This window comes from Citrus sinensis, chromosome 9 (genome assembly GCF_022201045.2).
Source record: "Citrus sinensis cultivar Valencia sweet orange chromosome 9, DVS_A1.0, whole genome shotgun sequence".
Classification (NCBI taxonomy): domain Eukaryota; kingdom Viridiplantae; phylum Streptophyta; class Magnoliopsida; order Sapindales; family Rutaceae; genus Citrus; species Citrus sinensis.
Window position 1 is genome coordinate 30430988 of NC_068564.1, and position 18052 is coordinate 30449039.

General features: G+C 35.5%; 3 protein-coding genes across 5 annotated transcripts; 1 reads left to right on the plus strand and 2 right to left on the minus strand.

Annotated features, from left to right (window-relative positions):
• Nucleotides 1-462: 462 nt before the first annotated feature.
• Nucleotides 463-3133, minus strand: LOC102617951 (uncharacterized). 2 transcript variants are annotated; one of them, XM_006474431.4, is made up of 2 exons: nucleotides 2898-3133; nucleotides 463-1234 (listed from the first exon to the last, which is right to left on the minus strand). In XM_006474431.4, the coding sequence occupies exons 1-2, from the start codon at nucleotides 2959-2961 to the stop codon at nucleotides 630-632; spliced, it is 669 nt and encodes a 222-aa protein (XP_006474494.1). In that variant the 5' UTR covers nucleotides 2962-3133; the 3' UTR covers nucleotides 463-629. The 2 variants fall into 2 exon arrangements, with proteins under 2 accessions (XP_006474494.1, XP_015384519.1); XM_015529033.3 differs by lacking the exon at nucleotides 2898-3133 and adding an exon at nucleotides 1376-2877.
• Nucleotides 3134-3513: 380 nt separating this feature from the next.
• Nucleotides 3514-6796, plus strand: LOC102617470 (uncharacterized). 2 transcript variants are annotated; one of them, XM_006474430.4, is made up of 7 exons: nucleotides 3514-3840; nucleotides 4077-4116; nucleotides 4221-4291; nucleotides 5104-5198; nucleotides 5589-5656; nucleotides 6127-6237; nucleotides 6439-6796. In XM_006474430.4, exons 1-7 carry the CDS (start codon nucleotides 3627-3629, stop codon nucleotides 6458-6460), a joined length of 621 nt encoding a protein of 206 aa, XP_006474493.1. In that variant the 5' UTR covers nucleotides 3514-3626; the 3' UTR covers nucleotides 6461-6796. The 2 variants fall into 2 exon arrangements, with proteins under 2 accessions (XP_006474493.1, XP_006474492.1); XM_006474429.4 differs by having other exon boundaries at nucleotides 3520-3840; nucleotides 6429-6796.
• A 207-nt stretch (nucleotides 6797-7003) lies between these two features.
• On the minus strand, nucleotides 7004-16321 carry LOC102617182 (F-box/LRR-repeat protein 15). Its single transcript, XM_006474428.2, has 17 exons — nucleotides 15515-16321; nucleotides 15146-15401; nucleotides 14915-15047; nucleotides 12881-12980; nucleotides 12586-12783; nucleotides 12234-12504; nucleotides 12043-12141; nucleotides 11854-11942; nucleotides 11620-11719; nucleotides 11353-11523; nucleotides 10744-10896; nucleotides 9702-9862; nucleotides 9428-9626; nucleotides 8762-9228; nucleotides 8608-8671; nucleotides 7581-7667; nucleotides 7004-7316 (listed from the first exon to the last, which is right to left on the minus strand). Exons 1-17 carry the CDS (start codon nucleotides 15958-15960, stop codon nucleotides 7236-7238), a joined length of 3075 nt encoding a protein of 1024 aa, XP_006474491.1. The 5' UTR covers nucleotides 15961-16321; the 3' UTR covers nucleotides 7004-7235.
• Nucleotides 16322-18052: the final 1731 nt, after the last annotated feature.

The window sequence follows — 18052 nt, forward strand, 5'->3', positions numbered from 1 at the left end:
TAATTAAAAATACAATTGCCAGTTATCAAGTAAATATAATTAAAATTAAGATCGTACAAGATACATGAGGTTAAGGCCAGCTCACATGATGAAATTATTTATATAGTGCTTTATTGGGTATGTGGTGATTAGTTTAAAAAGTGTAATAAAAATTAATAATAAGTGTTATGGTAGCAGATGTATAGTTTAACAACCTCCTCCAAAATAACATTGTTAAACTCATACAAACTTTATTACTTTAAATAGGTTTTACCTTTACTCTATCATAGAAACAGGTTGGATCTGTGCTCTACTCTAAAATGATATTTTCCTTCCTAAAATATAAATTTGAGAATCGAGAATTTATTTTAAGATTTTGTTATAATGAGCATTATTGATTAAAATATTTTAAAGACATCATTTATTACTTTTTAAAAAATGCACAGAATAATCTTAGAAAACAAATATTGTCACCGGAGGAACTAATACAAAAGAAAAGAATTGCGTGAATTTCATATTCAACAGTCAATTGAAAAAACAAACAAAAAAATTACAGAGGCCAAGAAAAGGACTACGATAGAACAAAAGACACCGAGAAAAAAAAAAAAACACAAGTGGACAACAATTTAAAGAGGCTATTGGCAGCACGATCAGAGACCAAATGCATAAGAAACTGCAATCAAAGATATAATGGCATACGGCCACAAACCATGGGGCTGAGACAAACCAACTGCAGCACTGCATTCATCATTAGCGCCACTGAAACATCCCGGCTTTGATATTTTAGCGACACCATCCTCAAAAACAAAGCTGGAATTGTGCTTGCCATTGCTGAACAGGACACACCAGAAATAGGGAGCCCCGCCGTCAGTGCCACTCACAGCAGCCCCGACTTCAGTATGGTTCTTACTGTATAGAATATCTAAGCTCTTTTCATTTTTCATCAAGATATCTGAAAAAGCTTCAGAAGCATGAACATATCGGGACTGGCAGCCTAGCAAACGTCCAGTGATTTGAGTGAGGGACGAGGAAAGAACACCGCAATTGGGAGCAAATGTGTCGGCAAACTCAGAAGCAGCAGGTCTTTTGGCCTTTGGACCGCCCACATCATCGCAATGACCTTCATATGCTTTTATGTACTGCAAAGCTATGCAGGCCAGGCCCGGGTTATCATGGAGCGATGATTCCTTGTGTGCAGTTCTGTTGCTGTTCAGCACAGCCACCAACTCATCCGCAGGGTTGTTGGTTACTTTTACTGTATTTGTTATTCATAATGTCATAGATGAGAATGTGACCAGCAAAAAGATAGAAAAATAATAGGGTTGTGCTGTCCTGTGATATTGGACTGGGGATAAATGGTTACACGCCATCAACTTATTATTGAGAACATAAATACATAGAGCAATGATTCTAGAAATTATAACAAAACCAGCACCCTCATGGGCATCCATCCATTCAGAAGACCGCACTTTCAAACTTCCCTCATTTTATTACATTCTGTTTTCACACTAGGAATTATTCTGTCAATAGTAACCCTTTTTAGGATTGCAAAGTTCCTAACCTGATCATGGAAACTGAACCCTAGCTTGTCGTGTACTAAGTGGATCAGTGCAATACCCAAATGGAGCTGGATGCAAACAAAACACTAACTCAATGAACCTAAGGTGGTCCATTGAACTTCCTGCTACGCAGAACAAAACAGTGGGGGATCTTGATACAAATTACAATGCAAATGATGCTTCAACTGTCCTGGTAGTATCTCTTTCTTCTAACTTTCTAAAACAAACAAAATTTCATTAACCACAATTCTTGTGGACCTTGAATTTTGCATTAGTACACAAGAAACTTGCTATTAAAATGGTGATTAGTGACTAGCAAAAGATAGGTGTTGGGAAAGACCACAAACCAACAATACTGGTTGTTTGTTGATTTGCTTTGCGGTTTTATAATTTTTGTAGTAATGAATAGTAATAGCAAAGAAGGAAACAAATGATCTATCTTCTTATCTCTCTCTCTCTCTCTCTTTTTCTTTTTTAAAGGTTTGGATGGGGATGAGAAACCTCACAGCTAAACATTAACGCTTGCCGTCTATAATTACAAGAACTCATATGACCACGAGCACAGAGTGTATTCAAGGCCACCTCCAGGGGCTTATTTCTTCTTTTTCTTTAGTTGTGTATCTTGCTTAATCAAGAAGTGGTCATTAAATCCTTCCTTAAAAAATTACCATGATCAAGTTTTTCCTTTTGAACTTATCATCACAAACACACATTCAAATCTTGATACCTATTCCGCCCTCTCATCATTTTAAAGGAAATGCGACAAATTTGCACCTTCTACCATCCTTCACTTACTTCTTGAGTTAAACTACTCACAGATTTCATGCCTTCACTGTTTTAATCTCCAAAGTCCAAAGCTCAATTGAATCAACATATTTAGGGTATGTTTGTAATTTTTGTGCTTCTGCTTAATTTTAGTTTTGAAAGCACAACAAGCTAAAATGTCTGACAACTTCTCATCTTTACTTTCATTCCACAGTAGCCATGTAAGTACTAAAAGCCACAACTTCTCAAATCTCAAACAGAGCCTTAAAAGCTAAATCAGGTTGACTTTCTATTTTCCCCCTTCTCTATTTCTATTCCCTGAACAACAAAGGGACAAATCTAAGATTCAACTCAAATCTATCAGCAACTCAAAAATCATAAATGAAAAAAAAAAGTGAGATAGTAAAATTAGTTATTAGCGAGTAAGATATCTGCTAAAATCTGAACACACAATCTAAAAAATAAAGAATGCAGAGACTTTGAGCAATTATCTAAAACCGGAGTACAAGCTGCATTTCAAAAACAAAGGCAGAGATTTAATTCCAGACAGATCAAGCGAACATTATTAATCAAAGTGAGGAAGGAGAGGCTTACTTTGAGTATTAGCAGATACTAAAAGCAATGGAGCTAAAATGAACAATAAGGCCGTGGCCGCCATTGTTGCTTGCTTCCTCTTCTTTTAGTTTATTTTGAAATTCAGCAGAATTCCAAAAGTTGCAGAGATTCTAAAGGGATCGGAGAAGACGAAGCAGCAACTGAACTGCGAAGCCAGTGAAATGTCCGCTTCAATGCGGTTCGGTTGCTTTACAACTGTTAAATTTGTTTTATTTTTGTTATTATTAATTATTCTTGGATATTAGTAATTGCCGACATTGCCATTTGCCACCGACCGGTTTCTCGGGTTTGTCCCCAAGGCACGAGCTCCTTCTGCAGTTACCGTTATACCCTTTTATTGATAATGACACGTTAACCGCCAGAAATACTTCAATAAAATTCAAAATTATTCACGGAGAGACACACCCCTTCGTTATTAGATGTCAACATCGTACAAGTCAGCAAGGGCAATATTGTACACATGCGAGAAAATACACGTGGCGTTGACACAAGGCTAACTAAGAGGCTTTGCTTCGTACAGTAGCACATTTCAATGCTCTATTAATTTTGTATTAGACAATAATAATGTTTTGTTCTTCCAACGGGGTAAATGTGTAATTTCGTAGCCGCTTACCTCTTCGGGCGCTAAGACAGACAGTCAGACAGAATAGAACGAGAAGCAAACGGATAAGCTTTGGTTTCAGAGCTCTCTCATTGGCGTCTGTCGGAATGGCGACACTTAACGCCCCTGCGCACTTTAGCACTAGCCCCTGTACTTACTCAACCATCCCCCGCTACCTTTCCCCGAATTGCACGACGAAAACGAACAGGTCGCAACGAGTGAGGTGCGCACTGTCCCCCTCCAACTGGCGGGAAAGCCGACGACGATTGGTCTCCTTCTCTCTCGCCCTTTCACAGTTGCTCTTCCTTCCCAACACCAACAGTAGGCCTCATTCCGTTTGGATCAAATGATTTTTTTGTCTTGGTCATTATTTTATTCCTTAGCTATCATTTTTCGTTTTTATTACAATTGTATGCCACATCAGTAACAGTAAGCTTAATATTATCGCATTGTGATTCTACTTTCTAGTAGGAGCTTATGGTATCAATAGCTAAGTTAAGATGGTTGTGACTTGAATAGTTGATTGATTGGATTTATGTGTGTTTTTGTCTATGCAGATGCTACAGCGGGCAGCCTTTGGGATAAATATGTTAAAAAGTAAGATTTTGCTTTTGCGTGGTCTAAGACCAATCGTTTGTGGCCAAGATTTTGTATTACAACTAATGTTATGTTATGTTTTGTTGAGTTTGTATATTTTACAGGAAAAAGCTTGATCCTTTAGAGGTTTATATACCCCCTGTTATATTGACACAGTTACAGATTAAGGACTTAGGTAATTGCTTTCCGTGTTGATTCTATCCAATGTTTCTCCCACTCTGTAATTACGACTTATAATTGAATGTGACATGTTCACTACCTTCTTTCATTTCTTACTATTGGTTGGTAGTGTATCCCATCTTTTTCTGTTGATTGATTTCTTGAGTATCTATGACGCTGACTTCGTTGACCCATGAGAATCTCTGAGGAAACGATTTCTTATTCAGATCTTCAGCCAGGTTAATGATCAAAATGAATATTTTGGTTGCACAATTTGAAGAAATAATTGAGGATGAGTTCATACTTGCTTAAGTTGGATTACTTTTCGTGTTGTTTGGAGTAGAATACTTCTAGAAACTAGAAATTGATTTTGGGTTTCCTTTTGTTTATGAATTGGTTGATATAGTTTGACTTCATATTATCGCCATCAAGTGACATAAATATATATATATATTTTTTTTGCCCCCACTTTTTTCAATTACCTTATAGCTTCTTAACTCACCCAGCCTAAATGAATTAATACCCCTTCCAAGGTTGATGTTGAGAGAAATGAAACCCAGTTCACTCAGATGTTTGTGCTCGGTGTTGATGCACTTAAGATGAGTTCTTATCATGTTTATTATATCTCTCTTCAGCAACCCACTTCTAAAATCTTGTTGTTGCTCTGCATGATTTGTTATCATTTTAATATATCGACTTCTAGTCTGTTCCTTCAAAATGCTGGTTTACACAAGAAACGTGGTTTCAACTGACATCTGGACACTAGCACACACAGAGTGAGAATATAGAGTGGTGTAGTACTTATGTTTTATCTTTTCTCTATTATAGAGAAAACTTTGGATGTTGATAAACCAGAATATGCTAACTGCCGGTCTCTACTACGTTCTGGTCCAGCTGCTTCTCTACGTGTAAATATCCGAGCAGTAAGTTGAAGCTTTCTAGTGAAGTTGAAAACTTTCATATTTCCATGTGTCTTCTGAACTATTTCCATCTCCATACTCCTTGAATGAAACTCTTTCATTGTCTCAAGCTCTCAGCTTAGGGAATACCGTATACTGAAATAATTGAAAAACAACACTTCTTCAATCTTTTCAAAATAAACTATGAGCACATGAAGCCATCTATTATTAGTGCATTCTTTTCATGACCTTTAAAAATTTCTTTTTGTGGTTATATTATGGTTATTTTCATCGTAAGGCTATGTTGGAATCAAATGACCAAAGCATCACTCTGCGTTCACATTTCTGTTTCCTTTACAGCAGTATTTGAGTAAATGAGTTCCTGAGGTTTGGAAATTTTCTTCGGAACTTCAGGTAGCACAATATGCTTCAGATGCTGGAAATGGTAAAATGGCTTCCGATGATGTTGATCAATGTCTCAGGTATATAAATTCATCACAACCTCACTGCTAATTTTGAGGCCCTTGATATTTGGAGATATGTGCAGTTTTTGTTATTCAGTGGATTCATGATTTGCTCTGTACTAAAGTATTCCCAATTGCGCATCTTAGGAGCTATTTACCTAGAAAATAACCTCATGGTTGTCTGTGGGGTAACACTCATTACTGAATGGGTGTGGCATAGTGTCACAAGCTACGGCTTGTTTGAGGATTTAGAGGGTTCAGCCAGCTAGCATGATAGCGTTTTGATAATCTGTCCAGGCAGTTGATATTTAGGTACCATTTAGATTCTACGGAAAAGACGCCGTATTGTTAGAAACACCTCAGATTTTGTGTGGGATATGGGAAAAGACAAGTCCCTGTAGCCAATGTTAACATACTGTTACAAATTACAAGTTCTGCAACAAGAGAGTTAAACTCCTATTGACCCAATTTATTTACATATTTTGAAGAGCCTTGGAAGATCTTGATTCTTTGTTTCTGCGTGCTTCAAGAAATGAAGGCAAAACCTCTATCAAAACAATGAAGGCCAAGATTGATACTGCTCTTAATGCACTGGACAGGTAACACTTAGCTTGTACTTCTGTAGAAGCTTGTTTCAATGATATTGTTTGCAAACCCAAAATAGCGAAAGATTATAAATAAATTAAGTTTCATATTATTGTCAGTTATTTTCTGTTAGCTATAGAAAATTTTATTCTTATTAAAGCAAGTCAAGTAGGCTTCATTTTGTATAATAAGCTTCCCTCCACAGCCTTCTCCAGACTGTCCCTGCTGATGTGTTAACTAAAGGAAAGGCCATAGCTGATGCATATAGAAGTGCAGATGACGACACGGAAGCTCAAGTTTCAGACCCAGAAATCAAACAGTTGGAATCAATATTATGAATTTTATGCACTTTCACGTCTTCCCCTCCAGTGGTATTCTGTGGATTTTTCTAACTTGAAATGATGTTTTGTTATTGCAATTCATATTCATCTTGCTTTAGAATGAATGGTATTCTCACTGATCTGCCATCATGGATGATAGTCCACTTTCTTTGCTTGTGTATTGAATAATGAGATTCTTAGGATCTTGTAATGCATGTATTAGTAATAGTTATTTTATGCACATGTTTATATACTCTGGACAATTACGATCGTAAAATGCAGAAACTCGGATCAGGAGTCCAATTGGGATTTTATAAATGAAAAGGACACCAATATCTCAAATTTAAGATGTTACCAACCAGATAAACCGTTAGAACTTTTAACTTATAAATGAGCAAGAAACATAAAAACTTAATATAAGTTTAGCAATGAGGAATGCGTAAAGGTGAAGACAGAAAGATTAAAACAAACAATGATAAATTAACATAGAAACAGCATTTTATTGTGTTGTTACACAAAGACAGCCACATCAGGTACAAATAAAAATATACCCAAACAAAAACTGGCGTGAAAGATGACCATTTACAATGACATTAAAAGCAGATAATGGCAAGAATACCCTGCAGAAAGAAAATAACCACTTAAGCCAACGATAATTTTTAAAAAAACAAAGAGCAAAATTTTCTGTTGTATCATGAAGTGGTCAGGCTGCTGAAGATGCGCTTCAAACTAGGGCACGCTGCACGTAACCTGCCCATGCTCGTTGAGCATATCTGTTGCAGACAAGAAGAAAAAAAATAAGGAATATTGTTATTTCAGATACAATTTTCCATTTTTAAAGGAAAAAATAGAAGAAAAGAAAGGTAACAAATTTTTATTTCAGATATAATTTTCCACTTTTTGAGAAAAAAAAAATTGAAAGAAAAAGGGCAACAAATGAAACAGACAAAGACCCATGCATTTTCAGTAGTAGACAACAAACATTAACTGATAGATATCACCATTGCAAGCGAAGTAAACAGTACGGGGGTACTCACCTTCGGACAAAACCGGACATCCAGAGTCTCAAGCATGCCACACTGAGTGATTGCACTTTCAACCCCTTCTTCATCAATGTTACAGGACTAATCAAGGCAAGAAAATAGCAAACAGTGTTAGATGGGTGCAGCAGGGTGGTATTCACTACACTGAATTGCAACGAATGTTAAAAAATATTAATGATAATGCAACATTTTGACAGTAACTGGAAAACAGGGCATGCCACTTCCATGTGAAGAGAAAAAGCCGACAACAAAACAGAGACACAAGAAGAATATATAGCATACAAATCCATATCTGGCCCAAGTAACAAAAAGTAAATGAACTAAAACAATAAATTCCTTGATAATTTTTGAAGTAGCTAACACTCTGTTTAGTATAGTTTTTCAAGTAAAACTTATTTAATTAGAACTTTTGTTAGTAGAGCTTTTATCCAAAAAATTTTAATTGTTTAGTTGTCAATAAGAATTTTTATTAAAAATTATAAAATTATAGAAGTTTTTTAAAGTCTTGTTATGAAAAGAATAAAATGAAATTATCAAATAAGTAGAGGATATTTTAAATATTTTAACATTTAAAAAAAACTTTTCAACATCTACTCTCAAAAGCCCAAAGTTTGAGCTTTTGCTAGTAGAGGCAAAACAACAAAAAAAATTTTAATAAGAGCTTATGGGATTAAAAAAGCATTTATGACCATTTAATAAGTCATACCAAACAGGTACTAAAGCCCCAAGAGACAAAACTAGAGTAGATCATCTAGTATGATAGTGCAAGATCCATCAGAGACAACTTTGCAAAATTCAACAATATTTTCATGAGCAGCAAACCAGCCAATGGATACTGGTTTTTGGTGGGGTGGGGGGTGTGCAGGGGCGGGCGGCGCGGACGCTAAACTAATGATTCAGCATATATAAATGTTATTCAAGCAGCTAAGCAATATTATACATCTGCAGGAACTCAAGAAGTCCAAAAAAAGAAAAATAAATTAAATAAATGATTTCCATAACTGAAGGCAATTTGGCATACCTGAAGAAATAGACTAGTCAATTTTGGGCAATCAAGCTTCAATGTTTCCAAAGAGCAGCAATTGCTGAACACAGAAACTTAAAATTATTAGCATACCAAAGAGCTCAGAAATGAAAAATAGCCCCAAACAAATCAAGAGAAACAATGTGCATACCTCAAATTAAGAAAGCACAAATTGAAACAAGCAACATCAACTTCCTTCAAGTTGGCAGATAGAGATAGATTTAAAGATGACAAGTGAAAACAGCGGGCCTGGGGTGGGATGAAAACTTTCCTAATATTCGGACAACCGACACAGTTGAGATTCTGCAGTAGGCGGTTGGGCTGGTCAATTGACTCGTGAATGTTCTCATGAGGAAAAATTCCACAGGAGTTATATACAGAGGGTGACTCAAAAGGCTGGCAGCCACTAGAACCCCAATTCAGGTCATGCATATTGCCACAACCATTCAAGCTAACATGAGTGAGGTGTGTACAGTAAGCAAGAAGCTCCTCTATAGCTGACTGACAAAGAGTCCCATAAGACAAGTCTAATTCCTGGAGAGCTGGCAGAGAACCTTTCTTGTAAAGAGACTCCAATGACGTGTTAGTGAGATACTTGCAAGCTTGTAATTTCAACACCTTGAAGAAGAAAAGAAAGATTAGAGAGATAAAAACCAAGCAAAGGGCAGAGCAAGAAACATAGAATCTTCGACATAGGCAAGATAACTAAGTACCATTCTCTAGAAAATGTATTGCACAATAAACATTGGTGATATAATATGAAATAGCACACCGAGTATAGGTAGTACAATTATGCATAATCTGAAACTAAAACTACCTTTAGTTGCAAACAAGACTCAAAAACAGGCTCCAAATTCGTCAAGAAAGTGTATGATAAATCAAGCATTGTCAAATTTTGAAGCGACCGCAAGGAGTAAAGTCCATCAGGACCAATAGACTGGCAAGACATCAATATTAATGACTCAATCAGTGGGCATGAAGTAGTAGTTGCAGACAAGCAGTCATCCTTGAGTTGACTGCACATAAAAATAAACAAGATGTCAGACATAGAAGGGACAAAAGGGTGCTAAAAAAATAGTGATGCGACACACCTGCAAAAGGAAGCATCAAGTGATGTTAAAAGAGGACAATTGATGTACGCGTCAGATAAGACACCACACCCTTTCAACTCAAGCACCACCATATGCAGTGCTTCAATACCGAGTGTGCTCAACTTCGGGCATATTCCCAGGTTGAGAGACTGAAGAGCGACCTGAACAAAAGATAGGGGTTTAGAGAATCATAAATGGAGTGATTGGAGCAATAAAATATTTAAATCATACACCAGTCACAACATAAAGGACTAAACTTCAAACTGAGGCTATGTTTGAGAGCTAGGATTAAGTTTAGGATTGGATTAATTTTGGAATTTTAATCATTTAACCTATGTTTTGCTAGATTCACTTTGAATTAGATTAGGGGACTAAATCTGAATTCAGTCCTAAAATCATGGGATTAGGAATCCCGATTTACACATGGGTTTACTTAGGATTAATTTTAAAAACAAACATCTATTTAATTAACTATTACTTGTATATCTAATGCAGTATTTGATTTAATATTCACTATATTAAAATTAATCATGAAAATTATTAATACCAGTAATTGGTTGCTTTTATGTATATTATTTGCTAACTTTTTGATAAAATAAAATATATTTAAAATATGTGATAAAAAATTAAATTAAATATTTAAGTAGTTTTTAACTTAATTAATTTAATCTAATCTAATTTATATTTGTTTATTATAATTATGACAACCTAATAACTAATTTTCTGTATATTTAATTTTTTATTAATTATCTTTTAAATTAATTTTAATAATTATTTTATTATTAAATATTCATGAATAGTTCATATTTATATTAAAATGTCAATTTAAATGCCATTTAATTTCATTCACATCTAATATAACATAGTCCAATCCAATATTGTACCAAACATAAGACATTATTATATAATCTAGTCTAATCCAATCGAATCGATTCCAGTCCAATCTAATCCTACTTGCCTAACATAGCTTGAAGGTACAACCCCAGAAATTTATCACAAGTACTTGAGCAACAAAGGAAACTAAGCAATCATTCTCACTTACTGGAACAAATGACGCACTTTCAATATGATCGCAGCCATCTAAACAAACTTTCTCAAGAATGGGACATTTGAGTTCAAGAGCTGTGATAGCACGGCAACCAACAAGAGATAGACTGACTAAAGAAGTACTACAGAACCGCACCACCGTCAAGCCCTGGCCAAGTAAGAATAACAAGTAATTACAGTCTCACAATCAATCAATAAGAAACCTAGAATGCCACACAAACCAAAATCTACTAAATGTTCAATGCCTCTTTTATCCACCCAATCTTCAGATCTCTCCCGCTTATACCCCTTTCTCATTCTTGATGTAACAATGCTTCCCATCATAAGAGCAAGGTTCCTCACACTTTCCCCATTTAAATCACAAGTTACAAAAAAAAAAACAACCAGAACCCAATGCTTCGACATGGAAAGCTTTTTGAATACATCAAACACATAGAACAGTAATACCATCAAGATCATTATCTTCACATGGGTAACTTTTCTAAAGAGAAGTCATTGTGACAAAAAGAATATCATGAACATCTTGAAGTTACAAACACATATCATCATGCATGCACTTTAAAAAAATCAGTAAACCAATAAATGAATAACCAAACTCACAAACCTCACAATTGTCGAGAACCAAAGACTTTAGCATAGGGCATCCACCGCCATCACTAAAAACTTCACAAACAGAATTTGTCAAAGATTCACAATCTGTAAGGTCCACTTCTTGCAGACACTGGCATTGCAATGCCAGTGATGTCAAGTTTTCCTGCTTCTGCAGCGACAATTTCTGCATGTCCGTAAAACAACTCAGTATTCTATCAATGAATATAGACTAAAGAATGGACAAGAAATAGATCTAATGACTCATTTACAAGGGACATACTTGAAGAGAATTTGAAGTAATGTTAATTCGGTGGAGAGCAGCACAGTTAGACACCATTATTGATGATAGCATCATTGCTCGCAAATTCAAGTCAGCAAATCTGTAGAATACAGAAACTTATAAGTTAAAGACAAAAGGAGAAGGGGGAAAAAAGTGCTGCTAGCCAAAATATTAAGGCAATCATTTGGGCTGGGAAGGGATAAAAGATAAATTAGATGGAGCAGAAAAATATACTTGCGACAATGTACTAGTCTTATATTCTGCAAGCGAGGAAGCTCCAAGGAAACTGAAGTCAATAGGTTGCAATTATCAAGCTCCAGAACCTGGAGAATAGTTCACATCAGTTCTGACAAGTTGAATGCAATGACTAGAGGCTACAGAGTCATCCAGGAAACTCCAACAATAAAGCACGAGTATTCAAACCTCCAACATATAACTATGAGATATTGCAGCCATTGAAGCTGAAGTGATACCCTCACAGCTGTGCAGCTGAAGAACTGTTAACATTGGAAGCCTAACAGACTTCGAAAGGCAAAAACAAGGACGAGTGTCAAATAAAGTATTTCCATTTACCACAAAAAAAAACAATAGACGTTTAAAATACAAAAACTGACCTCAAGTGATATGTTCGGGCAGTACGATGAATTGAGAATGCGAAGATTAGCACAACTAAGGGCAATCTCACGTAGTGACTCATCGCTCACACATGAACAATTCGACATATCTAAAGATTCTAGTTGAGGGCATGAAGTTGCTGCTAAACGAATTGCTGCATCTGAGAGCTTGTGGCAAGAGGCTATGTCAAGGAGATGCAGAAGTGGACAATTAAGCACCGCCTGAGCCATGTTGCTGCGTTTCAAGGACAGATGTTCGAGTTGTGGACACCTATGGAAGATCATATTTTAGCACAAAAGTTCACAAGATAGAGAGGAAAAGATAGGTTACAGAAACACGACAATGCTTCACCTGATGGATACACGCATCACTCGGCACTTTGTTATTTCAAGACGACGCAATTGATCATGGTTTATGGGTATCTCCTGGACACCATTACCAAGCGTAGCATCATTGACATTCAAACTCTTCAACATACTGCAATCTGCTAAGGCATGAAAAAAAGCATCCCCTAGTTGACCTCTCCCCAAAGTTAAAGCTTCGAGATTTCTGACAATCAAAAAACAAAGATATAGATAAACAAATAGCCAAGACACCAATGTTCACTTAACCAGAAAACTATTTTTAAGTTCATCAAAACAGTTACCTCAACAAAGAGACTGCTTTCATGACAAGTAAATGGATAGCAGGAGCACCATATATGTTCACTTCAGTGGCATTTGGATATCTCTGACAAACATCCTCAACTGAACATGCAATGGTAGATGAGCATTCAGTTTCCAAACTTACAATAGACCACGCGCGTGTGTGCAACAAGAATTCTCATAACCAAGCTAAGTTTATTAAATATTCAATATTGAACAAAACCGTTCAAGAAGTTAAATAAAACGTCATATTTTATCAGAAAATAACTAGAGAAACGACAATCAGTTTACATAACAAACAATAAAAACCGTCCTCCATGCTGCACCTGAACTATGCGTCCCTCCTATCAATAAGCATTTCAATTACTGGTTTCCATGTAACCCCATCGCTCCCAAACACAGGTAGAACAAAAACCACATTGTTGATAATGCAAAAAGCAATCAATATCCACAGATTTATCATTTTTCTTGTACATAATAGCAGCCCAAAATAATCTGCCCTCTCCTTATGAGATTATCCACCATCAGAAACTTCATAAAGCTGTATTCTAACTAAAAAAGATGCCTTAGCCTGAACCCATAGACACATGCACTTGTTTTTGGAAAACATCCCCTAAATTACCTCTTAATGCACGGAACCAAATTCTCAAGATAATAACCCCTTTTTCTCAGATAACCACCACATTGTTTTTTATCTCACCCAATCCTTTCATCTTTTTAGGAGTATATAGAAGGTCAAAAGAAGATTCCAAAGACCCCATCATGCAAGCAATAACCATGTCTGCTCTGAAAATTGCTAATTCCAGAATAGAACACTTAAGAGACCACCACATGTAATTTTTTACAAATCCAAAATGCCTTCTTATCATCTGCAATAGCCAATAATTCAAGGAAAATATTTCTCAACAAAATTTAATCTCAAATGTCCTGGAAATAACAAACTTTGGGCCACTTCCTATCGAAGAAACTAAATATATTCGGGAGGAAAGAAAAAATCAACTCCATTAAGCATCTGAAAGCCACCCATATAAAGAATCTTCAAGCTGCCCACTGAAAGTTGAACCCTCATACACATCATTGCCCTATCTATCACATATCACCACAACTATTTACAATACAGAGTTTTCTTGTTTCACTTTTTGTTTATGTGGCTTAGCCTTATTTTAGTCTAAATAAATAAAAGAAAACTACTAAAATATTAGGGAAAATGGAGAAACTCATCTTAAAATAAAGAGCATACCTACTTGCACCAACTTACACCTATGGACAAATCCACAACCACCACGTCACCACCATGAACCAAGTCAAGTAAAGCACCGCAGCATTTTGCCAAGTGCATGGTCACTGGCACCATTCCCAATCACTAACATGGCTATGTGCAATTCTACATCCAATATAAACATCTTCCTATACCAACCAAGACAATAGAGTTTGATGTTCCCTAAACCCATGAGACGATATCGAGACTCCACTTGCTAAAAGCAGTATTCTTTATGGATGTACTTGTTCCGACTTTAAGAATTTTATATTACATTCCTCCAATTCAATAGCAAATTGCTTCAACCAAAGGAGAGGAGGAGGGAATGTGGAATGAAAAAGAAATGATGATATATCAGAAGCAATTATCTAAAATTTAGTTACAAATTACATATTCATTGTTTGTCATTTGTAATAATAGCAAAAATGTAATTTCAGTATTCCTGATCCTGGAATATTGTTTCAACTATCAAAAAGAAAATATTCTCAGATCTTAAAAATAGAAAATAGTCTTCTTCTTCTCTTTTAACAACTAAAATTTCTTATATAAATTTTGGAAAAATTAACAAGATATCCTTTACCTGTTGCACCGAACAAATATGGACCTACGTATAATTTGATAACTCTGATTCTTTAAGTCTTGTGGGTCTAATACTATCCTTGAATACTACATACATGCTCTATTTGCAGTTTTACAGCACCCAGACCCCATACAATATAGAAACAATAAGAAAGAATGTAATCAGAGCAATTTACTGGGGTGCAGCAAGTGAACTCACATTGTTCCACAGATATCTTCCGATTTTCAAAATTTAAACATCTCCAAAAATCCTCATGAGCACTAGCTGCTCTCCACTGCCTACAAACAATAGCAGCTCGACAAAGATCAACGTAGTCCAAGAAAGAAAAAACCTGGGAAGAAATGGGGGGGGGGGGGTCAAGAATAAAACCACATAAACAATACAAAAATATGATAAGGGGAAGATCATAGACTGGATAAAGGATGGTACCATATGCAGTAAGTCATCTGTAAGATCCATCCGGATTTCCAAATCTTCTGTTTTTGGAGTACCATTATCATCTCCACCGTCATTTCCACCAGAAGCATCAAAGGGGTTCCCATCACCACCACTATTCCACGTAAAATAATTGCAAAATATCTCACCAGTACCCGGAACTGAAGACCCCTGACTAACATTGTAGTCTCCACCAGCTAATGAACTAGAAGCCCCAGCATCTGAGGACCCAGTAGTCACATAATGACCCCTGGGGAAAATAACACTTCCCGTCATAAATCTCATGAAAATTCTAATTAATTATTTCACTCTTAAACATAAAATAACTAATGACAGCTAAGGTCTGCGACAGAACAAACTCACGTAGAAGCAGAGTACACTTTCGCACGCTTATGCTGCGAATCTTCGACGGCCAACGCCTTACTTCCAGCACTGCAGCTACCACCACTGCTCTCTCCGTCGAACCGCCTTGTCCCGCGAATCACCGGGCCCCGCCTGCTGGCATGCCTCCTCGCAGAAGGCACTGACGCGTCAACATTTGTGTTCTCTCCAGACATCGTGGAGTACACGTCGTCCAAAATCGCCTGCGGCATAATCTCAAAAGGAAGAATGCCCGTATTATTGCTAGTACTAGCATTACGCCGCCCTAATTGCATAGCTACATCTCCGCTGACATTTCCAATATTGCCCTCGGACTCGTCTTCAATTGCGGAAATACCCTCCTTCATTTTGTTACTGTTACTATTTTCCGGTCGTTGCTCTTCTTCTTCGTCGTCGTCGGTGAAGCATAAGCAGCACCAAATCTTCATGCACTTGAAGATAATAAAAAGGAGAGACTTTTAAGAACAAAAACAAACCCTAGTTCATGATCTAAAAATGCATTGGACCAAAAACCTCTAATTTGGAGTCAGATTGGAGTGATTGTGGAGGTTTTTGTGGAACCCTAATTTAGAATTTTGGGGGAAAAAAAAATATTTTACGGAAAATTGACAGATGAATCGATGAATATATATATATATCTACATGCATATGTCCATGTATTGAGAGAGAAATAGTGTTTGGATCTGGTCGGATCTTGCGACTTGATTGTTTTGTGGATGCTTTCTTTTTCTTTTATTTTTTCTTTTATTCTTTTAGGGTGTGAGCGTCGGAGAAAATAAATAAATAAAAGGGATCGGCTGTAGTTATGCTGTTATGGTTGTAATTGTATGCAATTGCTAAATATTTTAAATTCTTAAAAAATAAATTATAGATTTTTGTGAATTTCAGTTATTTTTCCGAGAGCAAAACGGTATCGTTTAGAGGGTTTTTTTTTTTTCCCCTGTGGATCATAATTTTCCCGCTGGCTTGCTGTCATTAGGTGCGATGAAAATGCCACAATGGAAAGAAGCAATTTCCCGAGCAGTAGTTAAGTCTTAATTTGGATCTTAACTGATCTGATATTCACCTATTATATAATAGTTAAAAAAATTTATAAATTATAAAATACATCATTTAATAAGTGGGTGATACATGGTATTGAAATTTAAGTTGAACTCAAATATTGAGATCCCTAATATTATTGATAATCTCTCTAAAAATTTCTCCGACCTTTTTTTAACTAAACTTTTTATTTTTCTTCTTTTAAAAACAAATGATTATATAAAGGAAGATTATTAATTGTCCACTCGAAAGTTATCATATTATTAAAAATACTATAAAATTTTGAATTTATTCAAATTTGCACATAATGTATGCTATTTGTGTCAACAATCCTCCAAAAAAAAATATAATTATCTTTATAAAATGATAAGACGAAACAAAATACAAAATATAATGGTAGTTATTTTGTAATGACAATTATGCCTTTTTAATGGACAATTGGTACGCATTATAAATTGCAGATGGAAAATTAAACAAATTCAAGTTTTTGATTTTGTATTATTTTTTATATAACAAGATAAATATTTTTTAGTAAATTGCTAATCTTTTCTCTTATATAGATAATAAAATGAAAATGAATAAAAAATTACTCATTACTAATATTATTCTATTAAGTCATTTATTTCTTTTTTTAAGTAGTTAGATCAAGAGAAAGTTCTAGTTATTAAACATATGATGATGGTATTACAATTTAGTTTGTAATTTCATTAACACTGCATTGTAATTATGCTGTAATATTAGCGGTTAAGCACCCGGGTCTTTGGAATAATTAAGCTTTAATTAGTGTGTTTTGTTAATCCCCAGGCTTTCTCTCTCTCACGCGGAGCCAACAGCAACTGTGTTAGAAGAAGTTTGATAAGATTGCGTTTTCAACATTTACTTTACCATCGGGCTGGCCCCACTTTTTCAGTGCTTGCTTCCTTCTGCAGCAGAGCGCTTAAAATTACCGTACTGGATGATAAAAGTAGAAAGTAAGTAGATCCAACGGACGAGATTGCTTCGTCAGAGCGATTTTACGAAAAGAGGCAGAGACTTTAATCAAAGACGACAGGTGGTCCACGGTCATCACTGTCGCCGGGACCACTGAACCGCTGCAGAAACAGTACATAACACAACAAATATGTTGGGCTGTTGCTTATAAGTATTTAAGTACCCCGACTGAAGCCCCCCCTGCGGTGTTTTTATTATTTGGTCTGTAAAAAGGTAAAATTATTTGAAACGAAAGCGGGCCCCGTTATTTATTAATCAGAGACTTTGGTTTTTTTTTTTTTTTTTAAATCTGAATAGATCGGAATTATGAATAGATTTGAATGTCTAAATTTAAATAATATGTTTATTTTTTATTTGAATTTAAAAAAATAATTATTAAGTTTTTTTTTTTAACTTAAAAAATTAAAAAATATGTATTTTTATATTTGTATTCTTATTAAATTTAAATATCAAATAAATAATATATTAAATATCATAATATTTTAATAT